Source organism: Musca domestica, unplaced genomic scaffold (genome assembly GCF_030504385.1).
Source record: "Musca domestica strain aabys unplaced genomic scaffold, Musca_domestica.polishedcontigs.V.1.1 66, whole genome shotgun sequence".
NCBI classification, from domain to species: Eukaryota; Metazoa; Arthropoda; class Insecta; order Diptera; family Muscidae; genus Musca; species Musca domestica.
The window spans coordinates 4319836-4341189 of NW_026712376.1; the positions used below are offsets into that span (position 1 = coordinate 4319836).

General features: G+C 35.0%; 2 protein-coding genes across 4 annotated transcripts; one reads left to right on the top strand and one right to left on the bottom strand.

Annotated features, from left to right (window-relative positions):
* Positions 1–64: 64 nt before the first annotated feature.
* On the bottom strand, positions 65–6156 carry LOC101895349 (uncharacterized). The gene is made up of 7 exons (XM_005176867.4): positions 4665–6156; positions 3447–4024; positions 2696–3391; positions 1128–1303; positions 856–1066; positions 648–791; positions 65–589 (listed from the first exon to the last, which is right to left on the bottom strand). The coding sequence occupies exons 1-7, from the start codon at positions 5743–5745 to the stop codon at positions 437–439; spliced, it is 3039 nt and encodes a 1012-aa protein (XP_005176924.1). The 5' UTR covers positions 5746–6156; the 3' UTR covers positions 65–436.
* A 2714-nt stretch (positions 6157–8870) lies between these two features.
* Positions 8871–19968, top strand: LOC101899668 (membrane-bound alkaline phosphatase). Of its 3 annotated transcripts, none has more exons than XM_011298018.3 (5): positions 8871–8989; positions 15919–16178; positions 16355–17429; positions 17488–17571; positions 19826–19968. In XM_011298018.3, exons 1-5 carry the CDS (start codon positions 8923–8925, stop codon positions 19945–19947), a joined length of 1608 nt encoding a protein of 535 aa, XP_011296320.1. In that variant the 5' UTR covers positions 8871–8922; the 3' UTR covers positions 19948–19968. The 3 variants fall into 3 exon arrangements, with proteins under 3 accessions (XP_011296320.1, XP_058985709.1, XP_058985708.1); XM_059129726.1 differs by lacking the exon at positions 8871–8989 and adding an exon at positions 9060–9287; XM_059129725.1 differs by lacking the exon at positions 8871–8989 and adding an exon at positions 14890–15603.
* The last annotated feature ends 1386 nt before the right edge of the window (positions 19969–21354 follow it).

The following is a 21354-nucleotide window of genomic DNA, read 5'->3' on the forward strand; positions in this document are numbered from 1 at the left end:
TTATTGTTATTAACTGAATTCCATTAAATTTTCCATGCCATGGAAATAAATAAAATGCACAAAACATTATTTTAATATTTATTCAAACATATTTTCTTTACTTACAATTGCATAAAACTGCACATTCTTTCGAAACATTTTTTGTATGGTTAATAAATGTGTTTGACTTTGGAAATTTTAATCCACGTTTAAAATTACATTTCAAATTGCCACTTCTGTGTAGGGATATATTCTATAATATCCCTTTTTTTAGAGTTATACTTAGAAATATAAAGAAATTAAGATCCCAGTTGGGTAAAAAAAGTCATACTAAAACTTATCAGAAACACCATATAGTATTTTGTTGTACATAACAGATATGTACATGAAAATAATTTGAACTCAAAATACTTGCAATTAAACGAAATTAACGTAATAAAGAGACGAACCCTTGCAACTAAAAATGTCCCTGGTCAATGATTTTTTTGATTTGTTCCACACATTCACTAGATAACCATTGCTCGGCAATTGTAGTGAATTCTTCGTCAAATGTTTCTTCGATGGCCTCGAGGTAGCACTGCGTTACTGTGTTTTTCATTGAGCGGTATGACTGAAAACGCATAAATTTAAATTTAATTTATAATTACTACTTTACTTTACATTCTTACCTCAGCAGGCATCGATGCAATTTTTCTGCCTATATTAATGGCTTCTTCGTTGACTTTCGCGCCAGAAGTAAGCTTATTAACAAGGCCCGCCAATGCAGCTTCAGTTGATTGCACTTTCTCGCTTAGCCAAAATAGTTTGGTTTTCTTCGAAAGAAAGATAGCACAAAATAATGATAATGAAAAGCAAATAAAATTAAAGCAAACTTACAAATGATCCACGAATTTTGTTCAATTTATTCCAAACACCATAGCTTTCCGGTAACTGACCAATTCTAGTATACGATGTTTCATAGGTAGACTTATCACCAGCCACGACAACATCGAAAAACAGCAATTGCATTACACCTAGATTCATAAGATGTCCATTTACACCAGCTATTAATGGCTTGGGATATGATGCCAATGTTACCAAATATCTCCTGAAGTGAGAAAAAGAATTTGTTGAAATCACTTTGAATATTATCAATTTACGTAACTAACTTGACTGCAGCGATTAAATTTTTTACTATAGTTTTCCTTTTTTCTGCTGAACCAGCTGCGAGTTCAGTTAAATCGACTCCCTGGCAAAAGTGTGTGTCGTTCGTTAAAATGACAGTAACATTCGTGTCAGAATCATTTGCCATTTTATCCAAAATATCCGATAATTTATTCAACATCTGAAAAATATAGATAAACATAAATAAAATAAATATATGTTAGTGTTCAAAGCAATGTAGCTAAGAAAATATTTTGTTTATGTTTTGTCTGTTAGGGCAAAGATCTTCCGTCGGAGACATAAAATGGTCAAGACCTGACAAAATGTATTCTGAGAAAATTGTTTGTGGCTATAATATGTAGAAAAACAGCTCATCACAAAGGCACGTTAATAGTGAAAAAAACATTTCTAGAAGAAAATGGGAAAGAAATGTGTAAAAAAAAAAACAAGTAAAAAGCTAAAAGTTCGACCGGGCCGAACTTTGAATACCCTCCACCATTTGGTACAAATTTGAGAATTTTCAAAAAAATAAAATCCGTTAAAAATTCTGTTAAAATCTTAAAAATACCGAATGTATCCATATATCAGGGTCTATACGACGACGGGGACCTGCATAGGTAATTTCTGTCATAAGCACTATTCAAATGCGAAACTTGAAGAAATATGTTTATAATGTAGCTAAAATCATCAAAATACCATTAGGGTTATAAAACGTGGACCTGCACAGAAAATTTTCTGGCATAGGCTGTAGTATCCGGTACGAACTTCAAATACAAAATTTTGAAATAATTCTGGTAAATAATGTCGCAAAATCATCATAACACGGAATATCGGCGGATGCCGATACATGGGGGCTATACGAAGACGTGAACCTACATGGCCCATTTTCTGTCTTATGAAGTAGTATCCATTACGAAATTCAAATACCAATTTTGAAACAATTGCGGTAAATAATGTCGCTAAAGTCATCAAAATACCGCATATCGGGAGGTACCGTTATATGGGGGGCTATACGAAGACGTAGACCTACATGGCCATAGAATTTTATGCTGATCCAGAATATATGTACTTTGTGGGGTCTAAAATGTATATTTCGAGGTGTTACAAACTTAATATACCCTCCATACTATGGCGGAGGGTATAAAAAGATGGTTTCCAAACTTCACTTCATAGACGTTCCCAATTAATTGCATATTGCCTTAGGGGCTAAAATCACTTAACATTGGTCTTCATGTAGTTACGATATCATAAAAACAGAAGTAAATACACCTGGTAATAATGTTTGCACTCTGTGTTTATATTTCTATGTCCTTGTTTTTACTTTATTACTCTGTCGAAATGGTCTAGGAAATTTGCTGTGAAAACATCCAAAATGGCGAAGCCTAATTGGATGTACCATGACGGTAAAACGTAATTTATTATTTGTGACATGCCATGAACCCATAACTGTAGATATCAATTGAATTTTGAAAATTTTATACTATAATTATAATAGATGTATAGATGTTTATGGTTAGCGATTTAACACTGCAAATACTAGAAACGCGATTCTTATGAATACTTCATTACTTACTTGAGCCGTAAAAGTACAACTTAATTTGGCTTTATTAGTGCTAAATATAATCTGGGCCAATTTGGATGATTTTTTAACAATAACATCTGAAGTATGAGCTTTATCCTTTGCCGGTGCTGCAGTTGCCGTGGGCACAGTCTTTGGAGAATTTCCCACATCTTTTTGTTCGTCATCCAACGTTGAAGTTGGACTGTGCGATGTACGCTTGTTTGCGGCCGGCGCTGGTTTTTTCAAATCGCTTGTAAGAGTTCCCGTTGCCGGACTTTTTGTACGTCTCTGTGTTTTTTTATTTTCAGGTTTGGCAAATTCAAACGATTTAGGGCTATTCTTGCTGTTGGCGCCTGCGCGTTTGCCCTGAGATGCAGTATCATCGGGGGTCTTTGAATCGACTTTCGGTGTTACATTTCCCGGCGTTGAAGTTGTAGATTTAACATCTTGGGATTTTGTTGTATTACCAGGTGTCGATGGACCATCTAGACTCAATCGATTTAAAGAAGCCGTGCTAGAGTATGAACTGTTTGAACGTCGTCGTATTATCATGGAATCATCGATATTTTGCTGTTTTTGTTTGTAAACGTAATCCCATCCGGAAGAGGCTCGTGGCTTAGGTGTACGTTTGCCACTTCTGGGAGTTTGTGGACTAGTCGTTGTAGGTGGTGGTGTTTTGACCGGCGATATTGATTCCTTGCGGGGTATCTATATAATACCTCGTAAATATTAAAAAACAAATTTTGAAAATTTGACTACTTACTCTTTCACATATTGTTGCTGCACGACTTCTCATCATCGGTCGCGCCGATTTTGTTTCTACAGTACCTAATTTTTCCAAAGAGTTAATCATATTTACAGCTCCTTCATCACCCATCAAACGGTCGATTTCGGACACTTTCTTTTTCTTTGTTGCAGCGGGGCCATTGGTTACTGGTGTTAATGATCGTCTTTTATTATTGTTGGGAGAAAGATCCGATGCTGAAGGGCTAGATGATTTTCTGACGGGTTCTGCTGGTGTTTTACTTTCTGATACCTCCTCTTTCTTATTGTTTTGCCTTTGACTTGCAATCGATTTTTTGCCAATAGTAGAATCCAGTTTATTTTCTTTTGGCGTAGCCGGTCTCTGGGTTTTTCTCACAATATTCGGGTTGACTTCCTTCTTAACAGGTTTAATGGTAGTAGAGCCTTTGGTTATCGTACTAGTTGGTAGGGTGGGCGACTCTGTCTTAGATTTATTCTTATTGCTGCTAGTGACTAATTTTGCATAAGAGAATGTTGTTTCTGGTGCATCTGGATCCCATATTATTTTGCGTTTTATAATGCGCGTGCGACGAAATCCTAAGCATCAGAAGCATAAAAAATTCAGTTCAAATAGTATTATATAAGAAGATTTCAAAATGGAACAAATTACATTTAATATTTCGTCCGTATTTGAAGCATGATATGAATAGGTAGAAAAAAGGAACAAATTACATTTTAAACTATTTAACATCATTTTAATTAAAATGACTCGTCTCAAGCTCAAACTCATCTGTATAACACTATGGTTGCTTTAGGTTCCTTGGCTTTTCTATTGCTTTGGACCTTTTGCTTAAAATTGCATTTCACAGGAAATGTGGCGTTTTCACTGAACACAATTGGGCCCATATAGTAATTACTTATTCCTAGCCACTAAACGACCAACCATTTTTGATTGAATTCAAATCACTTTCCGACCGACGATAAAATATGTCTCAGCCTAACAAATGAGGGCATTTACATTTAATTAACACTAAAATTTGGAAGAAAAGGTATTATTTTTATCTGCAGATTCTAAAGATATTTCTATTCTTTGTGTTTCCCTGGATTTTCTCACTTTATAGAAAACTTGTTTTTAATATTATATAGAGTTAGCCTAAGAAATTTGTTGTGTTTTACAGAAATAATAATAGTTATTTTTATTTTCGAAAGCTAAAATAATGAAGTAAACAGAACTTACCTGTATGTGAGCTTAAGATTTGTGGTTCTTCATTTGTTTTTGTCACAATTACACCCTCTATCGGGGATGAAGTACTGACTGCTTCTTTCGACTCATTCTCTTTAGAAATGTTCTCTTTTTTATCGGCACTTGTCGAATTCTGTACCATAGACTCTGAACTTTTTCTTTTGTCGGACGATGGAGGGATAACAACAACGCTGGTTATTTGTGGAACATTTAGTTTTGACTCAATTATTTGAACTGGAACAGGCGACTCCTTTTTATTTGTTGTTACATTTTCTCTACTACCATCATCGTCATTATCAGTCCAATCTGCTTCCAATGAAGAGACCAAGTCCACAACAGGGTCGATCTGTTGCATTGGTTTGATATCCTGTTTACGTTTGCGCTGTTTGTTACGACCTTTATCAATGTTTGCCATTTGTTCCAATGCCAAGGCCCTTTCTTCTTCTGTGGTAAGAACTGCTGCTCCAAAAGATTTCGAAGAGTTTCCCGATTTTAGGGGGGATAATGGTGGTGACACTTCTACTTCAGTTGTATCATCGTCAACCACTTCCATGATTTGATATTCCCCCTCACCCTCTATTGTAACACCTTCAATTAAATCTGCATCAGTAGCATTTCCATCATCCAATCCCTTCAACACGGCAATCAAATCTTCATGGTCTAACGCTGTTTCCCCCAATGCAATTGTGTTTACTTTTACTTCATAATTTGTTTCACTTGCTTCCTTTTCATCTGTGTTTAAGCTGTTGCTTGCAACAATAATCGTGTCACCATTGCTTTCAGCATTGTCTCCACATGGTGAAGAAGACGTATGTGCAAGATTAACATGTACGTTTTCAGCACTTTCATCAACATTATGTATTTTAGCTATTTCCCGCTCCAATGAAAACAAATCATCAGTATGCTGACCTTCCGAAGTTTTGTTTTGTGGTTTAACCAATATTTCATTTCCTATTATACGTGGCGAATCACCACCAACATCTTCCGTTGGTTGATTTGCTGCATTTTTCCGTTCTTGATCAATATCAGCCTTAATAGACTCAATACCGGTCGTCCCATCCACATTGGACGACATGTTAAACTTCGAGGTTATGATTTTTGTAATTATAATAAAAGTCAACAAGTAGATTCCTCAGCTACAGCCACAAAGTCTCTCCAATAATCACAATTGATTATATTCTTACTGGCAGGTAGGCGCCATTTTTGTCTGTGTATTATGCATCAAGTTGCAGTCAAAATATTTCCCAATCAATTTCTTCTTATCGCCTGCTTCAAATGTAGTTGTTGAAAATTCAATGAAGTATCTTTTACACTTTACGGCTGATATATATTTCCAATTCAAAATAAGTTGTGTTAGTTACAAATACTTTAATGATATTAAAGGAATTTATGAAGATATATCAATATTCCGAACTAAAATGACGCTAAATATAATGCTGTCCACAAAAATTTTCCTAATATTGCTCTTCTTCTTGTTATTCAGGCATAGGTTGCCATATTTCAGTTACAGTTTTAGAGTGACATGACAACCATGGCTATGTTGCCACTTTCACATGTATTTTAATATTTCACGGGAACTTCGTTGGAATCCTGAAATTTGGAAATAGGGGTTGGAATGGATAGTGGGCATATTTGGTTGGCTTCTTCGTAAAGGAACAAAGTGTTTTACGTTGACTTAGTTCGATTTTGGCCATAGGCTCCTTTGTTCATATCCGAAGAAGCCAGTCGATGACTTAAAGCTGGGAATACATAAAGCGCTTATTTGGCTGGCTTAAGTCATCGGCTGGCTTCTTCGGAAATGAACAAAGGAGCGCCAAAATCGAACTAGGTCAACCTAAAACTCCTTTGTTAATTTACGAAGAAGCCAGCCGATGACTTAAGCCAGCCAAATATGCGCTTTATGTATTTCCAGCCTAAGCCAGCCAAATAAGCGCTTTATGTATTTCCACCTTAAGATTACTATTGCATTGTACAACAGAGGTATGTAGGTAGTTTTGGAAATTTGTACAAATGTGTATTTAATGGTACAAAATTTGTTACAAAATGCTACAAAATCCGTTACACCCAAACTTTGGTGAAACGGTAGAGATGGAATGCTGAAATTTGAAAATAATATTTCTATTGGACTGTATGATGTAGGTAGTTTTGGAAATTTGAACTTATATGTACTAATTTTGGTACAATTTGGATCTAGGAGTTGTATGCTAAATAGTACTAAGTGTGGAAACTCATAAAGCGCATATTTGGCTGGTTTAAGTCCTCGGCTGGCTTCTTCGTAGATGAACAAAGGAGTTTTAGGTTGACTTAGTTCAATTTTGGCCCTAGACTCCTTTGTTCATTTCAGAAGAAGCCAGCCGTTGAACTAAGCCAGCCAGATAAGCGCTTTATGTATCCTTACCTTAAATTTTGTATTAATTGGATTTGGGTGAACCTATGGAGCTGAAGTTCAGAAATTTGGAATTATTTTTGGAAATACTTTGAAAGGAATAGAACTGGAAATCAATAATCAATGTGCATTGAAATTAGTCATACAATTTATGACTTGATATTAATAAATTGTGCGCATCTTTGACTGGCTTATGTCATCGGCTGGCTTCTTCGGAAATGATAGAGCCAAATTCGAACTAAGTCAACCTTAAACTCCTTTGTTCATCTACGAAGAAGCCAGCCGATGACTTAAGGGTGGAAATACATAAAGCGCTTATATGGCTGACTTAAGTCATCGGCTGGCTTCTTCGAAAATGAACAAAGGAGCCTAGGGCCAAAATCGAACTATTTCAACCTAAAACTACTTTGTTCATCTACGAAGAAGCAAGCCGATGACTTAAGTCAGCCAAATATGCTCTTTATGTATTTGCAGCGTAAGCCAGACAAATATGCGCTTTATGTATTTCCACCCTAAATTATGTTTTAGGATTTACGTGTAATGCTCTTTGTCATCATTCCGGCATGTCACAAAATCCAAATGGAATGGTTTGAAATTCGTCATTTAATATCGATCGTTTTTGTTTTAGCTTCTTCGAGTTTCGATTGATTTAATGAATTACGAAAATCTCATTATTCAGTGTAAATATGGCCACATTAGAGGAATGAATCATGGTAGAATACAGGTAGATGCATCAACGCTTGAGAACATTGATAAGTCAACATTTTTAATACGTTTTGTCAAAAATAAATATATTTTTATGTGTTTTCTTATACGACACAAATCAGAGGTTGTTATAATATGTATTTTTCAATAACTTTTACAAATTTCAATAATTTTTCATTCGACATTTTCAATTCTAAAATCAGTTTGTCCCAGCAGCTGTGTCAATGTGACTATCTGTATTTGTCTACCATGGAATGAATGGTGAATCAAAACAAACCACACCATTAGAAAATACTGTAGAAGTAGAAATTGTGAAAATATTTTGTGCAACAGCATTACCCATGGTGTATATAGGTAGATGCAACAACGCTCGGGAACATTAATATGTCAAAAAAGTGTTTTGTCAAAATAAATAGATCTTTATATATTTTCTTATACACGCAAATCGGAGATTGTAATGATATGTATTTGTCAACAATTTTATAAAATTTCAATAATTGTTCATTCAAGATTTTCAATTCCAAAATCGGTTTTCACAGTTTATTGTCCCAGCAGCTGTGTCGATGCGACTACCTGTATTCTTTTACCATGAGCATTACCCAAAAATCATAGTAGCGTACAGAAATATTCAACATCCGTATTATCCAAATGCGCCAGGTATCTTTACCAGCTAATAACGTTTACTTTTGTGTGGTGAAAAAAGCCCTTTGTTTTCTCTTGCTGTCTCAAGTTATTTTGCAAGTAACGCATCAAAAAAAAAAAAAAAAAAAAACACTAATATTAAATTTAAACTTTGTACACGTACATATGTTTGAATAATTAGAACAGAAACCTTTATGAAATGAAACAGTAGCTGGTCGTCTGTGTCAAACTCGTACACTTAATATTCAATAATTTTAATCAGAAAAGCAAACGTGTCTAAACTGGATCTCTCAACGATCTTTCCCATTCAAATGTGTATACAAATGTCGCTGAGTGTTTGTTTACTGTTCGTATGTATGTACGTGTTTAAATGTATATTTTTTTACGAAGGCACATACCGATGCCGGTTTGCTCTCACATATTTTAATGAAAATGTTAATTTGAAATATATAATTCATATATAAAAGTAAGTCCCTATTGGCCATAATCATCATTTCGCTTCGAACCAACAAACCAAAGATGCGTGCTATTTTCATTTTATTCGTAATTTTAAAAATTTCGACCGGTTTTCAAGTTAACCAAATAGGTGTGTGGTTTTTGTAATTTGGTTTTCATTTATCATTGTTCGTTAGTAAATTATAAAAAAGTACTAATTAAATATTGGAAGTAATATTTTTTTAAAAATGTCCAACAAGACATGAAAATCACGTTGATGTGTTTTGTGAATTTGTGTGTGTGAGAGAGCTTTAACATGTCAAAACTTAAATAAATGATACAATTGGTGCGCTCAGTATACAGTTTATAATCTATTCAATTTGAACTTGTATTATATGTTCAAATTAAATTTACAAAGTCAAAAAATTTATATTATAAAAAAAGACACGGTAAAGTAATAAAGTTCTTTAAATCTATCTGTTTATTACGTTTTCGAATTGTTAATTAAAAAAAAATTAAAATTTTCTACATTTCAATATTCACATTGTGTAAGTGATTTATGGTTTTATGTTACATTTTTATATCAAAAATATTGTAAAAACACGAATTTATACTATTGAAGACTAAAGGGCTAATGCTAGGAACACAATTGGAGCGAACGACGAATTTCGCCCTACGCGGCGACAAAATGAGCCGCGAAAATTCGTCGTATGGAACACAATACCGACGAAATTATAAAACAGCTGATGAAGTTGTTTACTTTTTGCTCATTTGTTGACTACAATGAATTATACAAGAACACATAATTCTTTACGTTCTCTATTATAATTTCACTTATGTCCATCTTCTCTATTATAAATTCACTGATATCCATCTTCACTCAGGCGCAAGTACACAAATAAATAAACAAATTAATTATGTTTTTTTTATACGAGTAACAGATAGTAGAGTGACCATAACAAATTTTAAAGTAAAAAGTAACTTTATTTACTAAAACACATAAAATTCGTACAAGTATGGCCACCTTGTACTGTTTTGTTCGCCGGTCGCCGGCAAGGTAGATCTAACAGGTAACCGCATCGGCGAATTGATACAACAAAGCAACTTTTGTGGTACCCTTAAATGTCAAAATTGGCATCTAAGGCGAAAAACATAGATTCGCCATGACATTTAAAGGTTGCGGCAAATTTGTTTCAACCAATCAGAAACGAGGTGTTTGTTTACATTTTATTTTGTGTGACTCTCATCGTAAACGAACGTCGCAATAAAAATTTTTATTGTAATTTTATTGTATTGCGATATTTTTTAAACCAAGAAACTTATAATGACTATATTTTACTGGTTTAAACTGAAAGTTTTCCGGATCTGCAAATGGCAAGAGTCGAATTCTAACACTACTTCCCGTGATGTTCTTTGGGAATTTTAGATGTTGAGGCTAACTTAATTCTTAAAGCTGCACTCCATTCTAACCTCCTTCCTTCATTTTCTTTCAATTTTATTTACTGGTTTCACTCTAAACTTGCTCTTAAATTATTTGAAAATATAAACAAATTTGTTGTTGCATTCATTTAGGGCGAATTCTTCATTACAACAATTTGTTTTGACATTTAATGGTGCCGTCAGCTGGGCTGATGCGATTACCTAGTACATCTACCTTGGTCGCCGGCGTATGAAATAGAAATAAAGCTAATTGAGTTCGCGGCGACCGACGAAATTTTCGCCGGTGCCGTGATTGTGTGCACTTCCATATACACATATGTGTTTTATTTTTGACGACGAACATACGCCGCGAAAAAATTCGTCGTTCGCTCCAATTGTGTTCCTAGCATAAGGCTGGAAATACATAAAGCGCATATTTGGCTGGCTTAAGTCATCGGCTGGCTTCTTCGTAAATGAACAAAGGAGTTTTAGGTTGACCTAGTTCGATTTTGGCCCTAGGCTCCTTTGTTCATTTCCGAAGAAGCCAGCCGATGACTTAAGCCAGCCAAATAAGCGTTTTATGTATTCCCAGCTTAAGGCTGGAAATACATAAAGAGCATATTTGGCTGGCTTAAGTCATCGGCTGGCTTCTTCGTAGATGAACAAAGGAGGTTTAGGTTGACTTAGTTCGATTTTGGCCCTAGGCTCCTTTGTTCATTTCCGAAGAAGCCAGCCGATGACTTAAGCCAGTCAAATAAGCGCTTTATGTATTCCCAGCTTAAGTACATAAGAAGCTTGAAGTCATGGCTAGGCATATTAATGTCAAATTATAATGGAAAACGACGGCTGGATTTTAGTGCGGCTCTGTAATCCCTTTGTGAAATGTCACAAAATATGCCTAGCCATGACTTTAAGCTTCTTATGTACTTAAGCTGGGAATACATAAAGCGCTTATTTGGCTGCCTTAAGTCATCGGCTGGCTTCTTCGGAAATGAACAAAGGAGCCTAGGGCCAAAATCGAACTAAGTCAACCTAAACCTCCTTTGTTCATCTACGAAGAAGACAGCCGATTACTTAAGCCAGCCAAATAAGCGCTTTATGTATTTCCAGCCTTAGCCCTTAACCCAATTTGTGTGTTTAGATACACCCATGGTAGAAGAATACAGGTAGATGCATTAACGCTTGGGAAGATTGATGTATCAAAAAATTTAACATGTTTATTTTTCTTATACGATGTCAATCGAAGGAAACTATAATATACGTTTTTCAACAATTTTTACAAAATTGAATGATTTTTCATTTTAAACTGTCAATTCCAAAATTGGTTTGAGAGTTCATTGTCCCATCAGCTGTGTCGATGCGTCTACCTATATTCTTCTACGATGGATACACCCTTAAGAGTATATAAATACCGCTCAGCTGATGTTAGTTTACGTATATATACACAACCGAAAGAGAATGCAAAAAAATAGCCAAACATTATCTATCAAGATAGACAATTTATGTAAAAAACTAGAGGTGAAAATAGATAAAAAGCTTTTTTTGCCTGGTTTAAAGGTGAGACTGGCCGAGTAAAGGTGAAAATACATTAAACGCTTTTTTGACTGGCTTATGTAATCGGTTGGCTTCTTTGTAGATGAACCAAGGTGTTTTAGGTTGACGTAAAAGAACAAACGATCGTAGGGTAGGAAAGCATAAATCATAGGCCGACAATTAACTCTGTCAATTTAACACTTCTTTAAGGAGAGAGTATATAAAACGTTTTTTTTTTGCTGGATGAAGTCATTGGCTGCCTTTTTCGGAAAAGAACAAAGGAGCGAAGGGCTAAAATCGAACTAAGTCAATCTTAAACTCTTTTGTTTCACTACGATAACTAAAGCCAGTCAGAAAAGCCTTTTATGTACTCTCGCCTTTATTATTATACGAAGAAGCCAAGTCTTTGCTTAAGCCAGTAAAAAAATGGTAATGTGGAAGTACATAAAGAGTTTTTTTACTGGCATAAGTCGTCGACTGGCTTATTCGCAGAGGAACAAGGGAGTTTTAGGTTGACTTAGTTTGATTTTGCACATAGGCTCCTTTGTTCTTTTACGAAGAAGCCAGTCAAAAAAGCTCTCGTACTTTCTGGGCACATTTCACTCTTTGTAGTTTTACTATCCAATAAAAAAATTATAAAAATAGAAAGGGAAAATAACAAAGAAGTATTAGATATGTTTTGTGTTATTGACAGCAAATACAGGAATTCAATAGTCTTTTATTTTGGGTATGTCACTAGGCGCTAAACTGTTATGGGTGGAAGGTTAGAAATTGTTATGGGTAAAGGGGTACTTTTTATTCTTTCTTCTTTCTTTCCTGTAGATTCAAGTGTCTCTAACTATTATGCATTATTGCTCGATTGGGTGTTCTTTTGTTAAATTAATATTTGTTAGCACATGTATTATTGTGCTAACACCAAAAGTTATCCACAATCAACATTTTTAAGCAAATATCAATATATAGAAAACAACGTTTGAGTTCACAAGGCCTGTGACATATATACAGTCTGTCACATATTGCTTTACACACTGTAAAAAATTCAAAAATTTCCATTTATTTCTCATGGTAAAATTAAAAAGGTAAAGTCATTTCAAATAAGCAGTCCCATCTTTGCATTTTCTGTAGTTTAGCTTGTCAAATTTCACTACATGGAAAGCAGGTTCCCATCTCTGATTTGTGTATGTACAATGGATTTATGAAAACACATTTTGACAATGAGACGTTGTCAAATGAATAATTTTGAAAAAAATTGTAAACATATGATTGCATGACTTTACCTTCTTAATTCTACCATGTTATATCTTAAGATTTCACAACTAATGGCATAAAACTGTCTGGTTGTTTAGGTTTTTCTAATCCTGGACATTGTTAGTTCGTAATGCGACTTTTTTTAATTTATGTATATTAGACACTAAATTACACTAGAAATAAATACTACTGCAATTTTCAGGTGTCACAAAATACTTTACACATACCACATTTATAATTTAATTTTCCAGAAATTCATCTAAAAACGGTACTTTAAGGGTGGGAATACATAAAGTGCTTATTTAGCTGGCTTAAGTCATCGGCTGGCTTCTCGGGAAATGATCAAAGGATCGAGGTAAGTTAACCTAAAACTCCTTTATTACTCTACGAAGAAGCCAGCCGATGAATTAAGCTAGCCAAATTAGCGCTTTATTCATTCCCACCTTAACTTTAATTAAGTTTGTATATTTGTATTATAGTTTTACCAGAAGTTTTTTCGTAAATTGTCGTTGCATAGATAAAATAGGTTATTATATGAAGTCTAAATATACTTTGAAGGAGGAATTTCCAAAAAAAAAAAAAAAAAAAAAAAAACGGCAACCTAGGGAGTAACGGTGAAAATAGATATTTTTTATTGGCTTAAGTCATCGGGTGGCTTCTTCGTACAAGAGCTAAGGAGTTTTACGTTCATTTAGTTCGATATTGTTAGTGAAAAAAATATGTCAAAAAAGCGTTTTATGTAATCTCACCTTAAGATTTGTTTTGAGGGGTTTCGATTAATTTGATATTAAGTTTTCATGCAAGATAAAACATAAAACGCTTGCATGGCTCAATAAAGGTGCATGTACAAAGAAGATTTTTTACTGGCTTAAGGGTGGAAATACATAAAGCGCATATTTCGCTGGCTTAAGTTATCGGCTGGCTTCTTCGTAGATGAACAAAGGAGTTGTAGGTTGGCTTAGTTCGATTTAGCCCCAGGCTACTTTGTTCATTTCCGAAGAAGCCAGCCGATAACTTAAGTCAGCCAGATAAGCGCTTTATATATTCCCACCTTAAGTCATCGGCTAGCTTCGAAAAAAAAAAAACAAAGAGACTAGGTTGACTTAGTTCAATTTTGATCCCTCATTTGTACTTGTTCACCCTATGCTCCTTTGTTCTTTTAAGAAGAAGCCAGTCGATGACTTAAACCAGTAAAACCCTTGTTCTATGACTTCTTCGTAAAAGAACAAATGTGCGTAAATTATGGGCCGAAGAAACCAACCGATGACTTAAGGTAAGAGTACATAAGGCTGGAAATAAATAAAGCGCATATTTGGCTGGCTTCTTCGTAGATGAACCAAGGAGTTTTAGGTTGACCTAGTTCGATTTTGGCCCTAGGCTCTTTTTGTATTTCCAGCCTAAAGCGCATATTTGGCTGGCTTAAGTCATCGGCTGGCTTCTTCGTAAATGAACAAAGGAGTTTTAGGTTGACATAGTTCGATTTTGGCCCTAGGCTCCTTTGTTCATTTCCGAAGAAGCCAGCCGATGACTTAAGCCAGCCAAATATGCGCATTAAGCTGGGAATACATAAAGCGCTTATTTGGCTGGCTTAAGTCATCGGCTGTCTTCTTCGGAAATGAACAAAGGAGCCTAGGGTCAAAATCGAACTAAGGCAGGAAATACATAAAGCGCATATTTGGCTGGCTTAAGTCATCGGCTGGCTTCTTCGTAGATGAACAAAGGAGTTTTAGGTTGACCTAGTTCGATTTTGGCCCTAGGCTCATTTGTTCATTTCCGAAGAAGCCAGCCGATGACTTAAGCCAGCCAAATAAGCGCTTTATGTATTCCCAGCTTAAGTCTTGCAATTTTTTCAAAGTTGACCTACCTTCTCTTCATTGTACAATGGTGTCTCGTATCACCGCTCGTTACCGTGATACTGGAAGCGTAGCTCGACGTCAAGGAAGTGGACGGAAGAAAATAGCAACATAAGCAAAAATGGTTCGAAAAGTAAAGAAGCGACTTGATTGAAACCCGCGTCGCAGTGGCCGAAAATGGCTCGTGAGCTGAACATATCGCAATATTCCATTCGGCAAATTTTGAAAAATGAGGTCGGGGTAAAGCCATTGAATTTCAAAAAGTGCAAGAACTTAAACCGCAGCAGAAAGAAAATAGGCTCAAACGAGCTAAAGAGTTGCTTAGCTTGACCGAAAGTGGTGAACTCCCGAATTTGGGTTTCACCGATGAGGAAACATTCTTTGTCCAGCAGTTTGTAAACAAACAAAATGATCATGTTTACATGCCAAAGATGTCAGCTGAAAATGTGCACCTTCGGTTGGCCACCAGAATTCAAGCGCCGGCCATGATGGTCGCTCTCCGCTCGTAATAATCGACCGTAGCATCAGAATAAACGACGAGTATTGTAGCGAAAATATTCTGGAGGGTGTATTATAGCCTTGGGCACGCAAACATTTTGGCCGCATTTGGCCACGCGCCACCACTCGCTTCATTTCCACGAAACAATGGCCATCAAAATCTCCCGATACCAATCCGTTGGGCTATTGTGTCTGGAGTATTTTGGAAAGCAAGGTTGGTACTAAAAAATACCAAAGTGTCGATCACTTCAAGCAAGCACTTTGCCGGGAATGGACCAATATACCGCAGAGCAACATTCGGGCAGCGTGTTTCATTGGCCGATTGAAGGCCATAATTCGTGCCAAAGTTTACCAATTCGAACAAATCTAAACTTATTCTAAAATTTGATGTTATTTCCGACATTATTTGCTTTCATTCAATAAAATTAAAAAATGTACAAATTATGGCGTTTGACTTTGTTGCAGTTTTTATCTCACCCTGTATATGTATTTATTTAATACACGACTTTTATTCATACTTCTTTTTCAGACGAATCATATAAAATAAGCAACCCTGATGATCTAAGAGATGAACGATTTTGGTTAACCGATTCCCAACGTTCACTGCGAAATAAACTATACCTGTCTGAAAATAAAAATGTTGCAAAAAATGTGATCTTTTTTATTGGCGATGGAATGTCAGTACCAACAGTTACAGCTAGTCGCATATATGATGGCCAGAAGAAAGGTCTTGTGGGAGAACGAAACTCGTTGTTCATGGAAAGATTCCCCTACGTAGGGCTATCTAAGGTAAAAGATTTTTTATGCCATGAATGATGGTGACTTAACATATGACTCAGACAAAATATGATATTTGGCCTTAAATCTTACACGGAACAATCGCTCTTCTTTATAGATCTCTTGATAAACGCATTTCCATAGAAATGTTAAACAAATTTATTACTTTTATCAATTTGTGTTTATAGACTTATTGTGCAGATCGACAAGTAGCTGACTCTGCCTGTACAGCCACTGCTTATCACACGGGTATAAAGGCAAATTTCGAAACTATCGGAGTATCTGCACGCGTTAAACTAAAAGAATGCCAAGAAGCACTGAGGGCCGAAAATCAATTGGAGTCCATAGCCAGTTGGGCCCAAAAAGCTGGAAAAGCTACAGGAATTGTCACAACTACGCGTGTTACACATGCCAGTCCGGCGGGTGCATATGCGCACACCTCACACCGGGACTTTGAGAGTGATTTCGATGTCATTACCCGGCATGCAGATCCAGAACAATGTATTGATATTGGTAGACAATTAGTTGAAAACACAGTTTCAAAACAGTTTAACGTTATTATGGGCGGAGGTGGTGCTAAACTTTTGCCCAATTCTTCAGCACATTATTCTGGCTATGCTGGTGAGCGATTGGATGGAAGAAATATTATAGACGAGTGGATTCAGGCTAAAGACGGAACCACTTCGTTTGTTCACACCAGACAACAATTGCTGGAACTTGATACTGACAGTACAAATAATTTAATTGGAATTTTCGCCAATAGTCATATGTCCTACAATTTAGACAATGACGGCTCTCAGCCCACTCTACAAGAAATGACCTCAGCTGCTATAACGATTCTAAGTAACGAGTCGAATGGTTTCTTTTTATTTGTGGAAGGTGGTCGCATTGATCATGCCCATCATGAAACGAAAGCTAAAAAGGCTTTAGATGAGACCGTCCAGTTTGATGAGGCCATTAAACGGGCTTATGAATTAACAGATCCAAATGAAACACTCATTGTCATTAGCGCTGACCATGGCCACACAATGACCATTAATGGTTATCCCAAATTGGGAAACACAATTACCGGCGTTGGTACCGATATGACTGATATTGATTTCCTGCCATATACAACATTGTCTTATGCAAATGGACCAGCATTTTCAAATTTCTTTTATTCCTCTCCGAGATCGGGTATGGATAAATCAGAAAATGGCCTGCTTTTCAATACGAACGATCATGTAGTCAAACGGTATGATGTAAGAAAAATTTCAAATATTGGTAGGTATCACAAATATGTGCGATAATTCATAAATTGACAAATATTGAAATATTTCAGATGGCAAAGATTTTCAATACCCGGCGGCCGCACCTATGATTGATGAAACACATGGTGGTGGTGACGTTGCGATCTATTCCAGCGGTAAGTAAAATTATGTTAACGAATAGATCTAGTGGGTTAACCTTGTGTGTTTCGATACAACTTTAGGAAGATATAAAAGCCGCTCATCTGATGTTTGTTTACGTATGCATTCACTACCAAACAATAATGCAAAAACTAAAAAACTTGATATAGTGACAATTGATGTTAAAAATAAGAAAAAGTAGCTAATTTACACTGGTAACCGTCTGAAAGGAAAGTAATGCATCTTTCAATGTTATCTTCTATTTTTTTTTTTTTTTTTTTGTAAAAGAACGAATAAGTTTAGGTTAACTTTGTTTGTTTGGTTGTTGTTACGTTTAAGCGAAAAGAAAATTTCTGATAACAAATTCCCTTGTATAAATTAAAAAGTCAATTTTGAAAATAGAACCATAAAAACTGCCGCAAGTAAACTCGTCTAAACCAGGACTTAAGGCGAGAATACATAAAACGCTTTTTTGGCTGGTTTAAGTCATCGACTGACTTCTACGGTAAAAATCAAGGAGCATAGGACCAAAATCGAACTAAGTCAACCCAAAACTCCATTGTTCCTCTTCGAAGAAGCTAGCCAATGACATAGGCCATTTAAACAAGCGCTTTATCTATTTTCACTTTTAAGGTTAAAACAGATCAAAGCATTAATACATTGAACTATAAAAAGTATATACAAACATACCCATGGTAGAATTAAGAAGGTAAGGTCACACAATCATATGTTTACAATTTTTAAAAATTATTCATTTGGCGACATCTCATTGTCAAAATGTACATTTATAAGTCCATTGTACACATACAAATCAGAGATGGGAATCTGCTTTCCATGTAGTGAAATTTGACAAGATAAATTTCAGAAAATACAAAGATGGGACTGTTTATTTGAAATGGCTTTACCTTCTTAATGTTACCAAGAACATACTTTAGATCATAGTACAATGAAGAGAAGGTAGGCCTTCTTTGAAAAAATTGCAAGTATAGAGGTCTACCTGTTTCGCTTGTAATGTCAGAATTAGTATCAAAACAATAAAAAATCAAACAACTTGTTGCATTGATTTTGAATAAATAATTTAAAACCGCGATAACTGAATGAAAGGTCAATACTTCTTTTCAAAATCATGTTCTATATATTTCTTATGGTTTATTTCGCGACAAAAACTGTAGATTTTGTCGATGCACATGTTGCAATAAGCATTTTGAAAACACCCGAATTTGAATATTTTCTGAACAATCTTTTATTATTTAAAAGAAGACACTCACATGAACAAATGAAGTTGACATATTAAGCCAGAAAAATAAAAAAATTAAAATCATATGGTAGTTCTGCCCTACCTTGAATTCATTGAACCATGCTTAAGATTTATAGTGATTGGACAATTATCAGGGTTTAGAGATTTGGTATCTAAAAGTACTTTAAGCTCTGATCTGTTTTAACCTTAAGTCCTGATTTAGGCGAGCTTACGGCGTGAAAATACAACACTGAAATTTTAGTGCATTTAAATGAATAAACAAATCCGTATGTAAAAATGCCAAAGCGTCAGATGGCTTCATTTTTTAAATTTACAAAAAATATGCCATTTGATTGGTGTGAATAGTTTTGAAACAGTATATGTTAAATCAACGGCTGGCTTCTTTGAAAAAGAACAAAGGATCCTAGGGCCGAAATCGAACTAAGAAGCCAGCCGATGACTTAAGCCAGTCAAAAAACCCCTTTATGTACTTTCATCTTAAGTGTGCCCAACTTCTGCCAATTATGTGTATGTATTTATTGTTTCGAAAATTTAAATCAAAATATTTTCAAAAAGAATTGCTCAGTTACAGAAACTGCAAGAATCTACTAATTTTGATCAAAATCGGTTATCGTAGTAAAAATTATTACATTTTTGCAGTTCTGGAACAGACCAAATGATTGGAAGAAACGTGCATTGCGGGACGAGCATTATTAACCAGATTGGCCATGGAATCGAAAGATTGTACAGTTTAGATTATATTTCTGAATGAAAATCTAGGAATTTCATTCACTTTTCACGCTTTTTAGCTCATTTTAAAAATGAGGAAAAATATAAAATAAATGAAAACAATCTGTCGCATATAATTTTGAATAATTCGGACAGAAAGCTGGCATAGCCTCAGGGCTGTATTTCTAAAGTTTTACGAAACTGTTCTACGTCCATATTGTATGGTTTAACTTTATCCTTTTGTAAACGTTTAGTGAAAACGATACATATTAAATGATTTATAATAAGTATTTCTTTCTTTTTAGGTCCATGGTCCCATTTATTTACTGGAGTATTAGAACAGAATGTACTGCCAATATTTATGTCATTCGCTGCTTGCATCGGCCCAGATGAATTAAATTCTTGCAATTATTTAAAAAATAAATAAAAATTATTTATAATCTGTAAAGTTATAATCTGTAAAATACAGAAAAATATAATTTTTGTTGGTTTATTAATAACTAAATTTTTTATGATACGTGGAGAAGGTAAGTTTACCTCAAAACAACCTGAAAATTTGTCATGGTAAAGGGTTTTATCATGGTAGAATGCATGGCAGATGCATAAACGCTTGGGAGCATTGATATGTCAAAAAAAAATAAATGTTTTTTACAAATATAAGTAGATTTTTATATTTTTCCTTATACTACGTCAGTCGGAGGCTATTAAAATTCGCGTTTTTCAAAAATGTTTACAAATTTAAATAATTTTTCATTCAACATTTTTAATTTCAAAGTTGGTTTGACAGTTCATTGTCCCAGCAGCTGTGTCGACGCGTCTACCTATATTCTTCTACCATGGTAGAAGGTCAAGTCATATAATTATGTGTTTACATTTTTTTTTTTTTCAAAATTATCGATTTGTTGCTTTTGGAGATGATCGCATAATATTTAGGCGTTGAAATGGACCAAAAACTTTCATGATTTTGCAGTTGCTCTACAGGTCGCAGTTATGAACCAATCGACGCGTAAGTCAGCATGGGGCTTGAGATTAGGACTGGCCAGAAGCCTTCTAATTTTGATGGTCATCAGGTAATATTTAGTGGGTGAAAGAGACGATAACATTTGTGTTAAATAAAAGTCAAATTTTCCATTAAACCGCCAATATTTTTAATCCCGGCGAAATCACAAATAGACGAACAGGTCAACTGTGACTGTTAGGTAGATGCCGCTGATAAATATATCGGATAAATATAGCGAAATATATACAATGTATATATACAAAGGAAGTGGATGTTAGCTAGAATGCTTATATCTCAAGAATGGCTGGACAGATTTTGACAAATGTTGTCAATTCACAATGCTCTCTTGACACGAAAAAATAAAATCTAAGAAACACACAAAAACAAGATGCCAATAATGATGTTAATATAGATTTTGTAGTATTTTGTGACATTTTTTATTTTTTCATATTTTTTATCGCATGCGATTTTTTCAATTTGATCTATAATATTGAAGTATACATTTTGTAATATTTTTTCACCTTCAGGTTGGGGTTATCATATACAGATTGCAATTATCGACCGATCCTCAAGAAAAATTTCACAAGGCTAGGGTTAGACTAAGAATGGCTAAGCCTATTGTTTTTAAAGATATCCGCAATATATTTAGGAGTTGAAATGGACTAACAAAAATGTTCCCGATTTTTCAGCCGTTAAAAAGATCACAAATAGAAACCAAAAGACACGAAATCTCGCATGAAGTTAGAGTTTAGGATAAAATACATTCTACCAAAACGCTGAAAATAACTAACAGCCGAAATCCAAAATACACAAAGGCGAACTTCTAGCTTGTTT

Coding starts and splice junctions, on each gene's coding strand:
- LOC101895349 (XM_005176867.4), bottom strand. CDS start 5,745: ATGTCGTCCAATGTGGATGGGACGACCGGTATTGAGTCTATTAAGGCT. Junction 1,304..2,695: donor GTTGTACTTTTACGGCTCAA/GTAAGTAATGAA, acceptor TATATTTTTCAG/ATGTTGAATAAATTATCGGA. Junction 1,067..1,127: donor AATTTAATCGCTGCAGTCAA/GTTAGTTACGTA, acceptor TTCTCACTTCAG/GAGATATTTGGTAACATTGG.
- LOC101899668 (XM_011298018.3), top strand. CDS start 8,923: ATGCGTGCTATTTTCATTTTATTCGTAATTTTAAAAATTTCGACCGGT. Junction 8,990..15,918: donor TTTTCAAGTTAACCAAATAG/GTGTGTGGTTTT, acceptor CTTCTTTTTCAG/ACGAATCATATAAAATAAGC. Junction 17,572..19,825: donor CGTTGCGATCTATTCCAGCG/GTAAGTAAAATT, acceptor CTTTCTTTTTAG/GTCCATGGTCCCATTTATTT.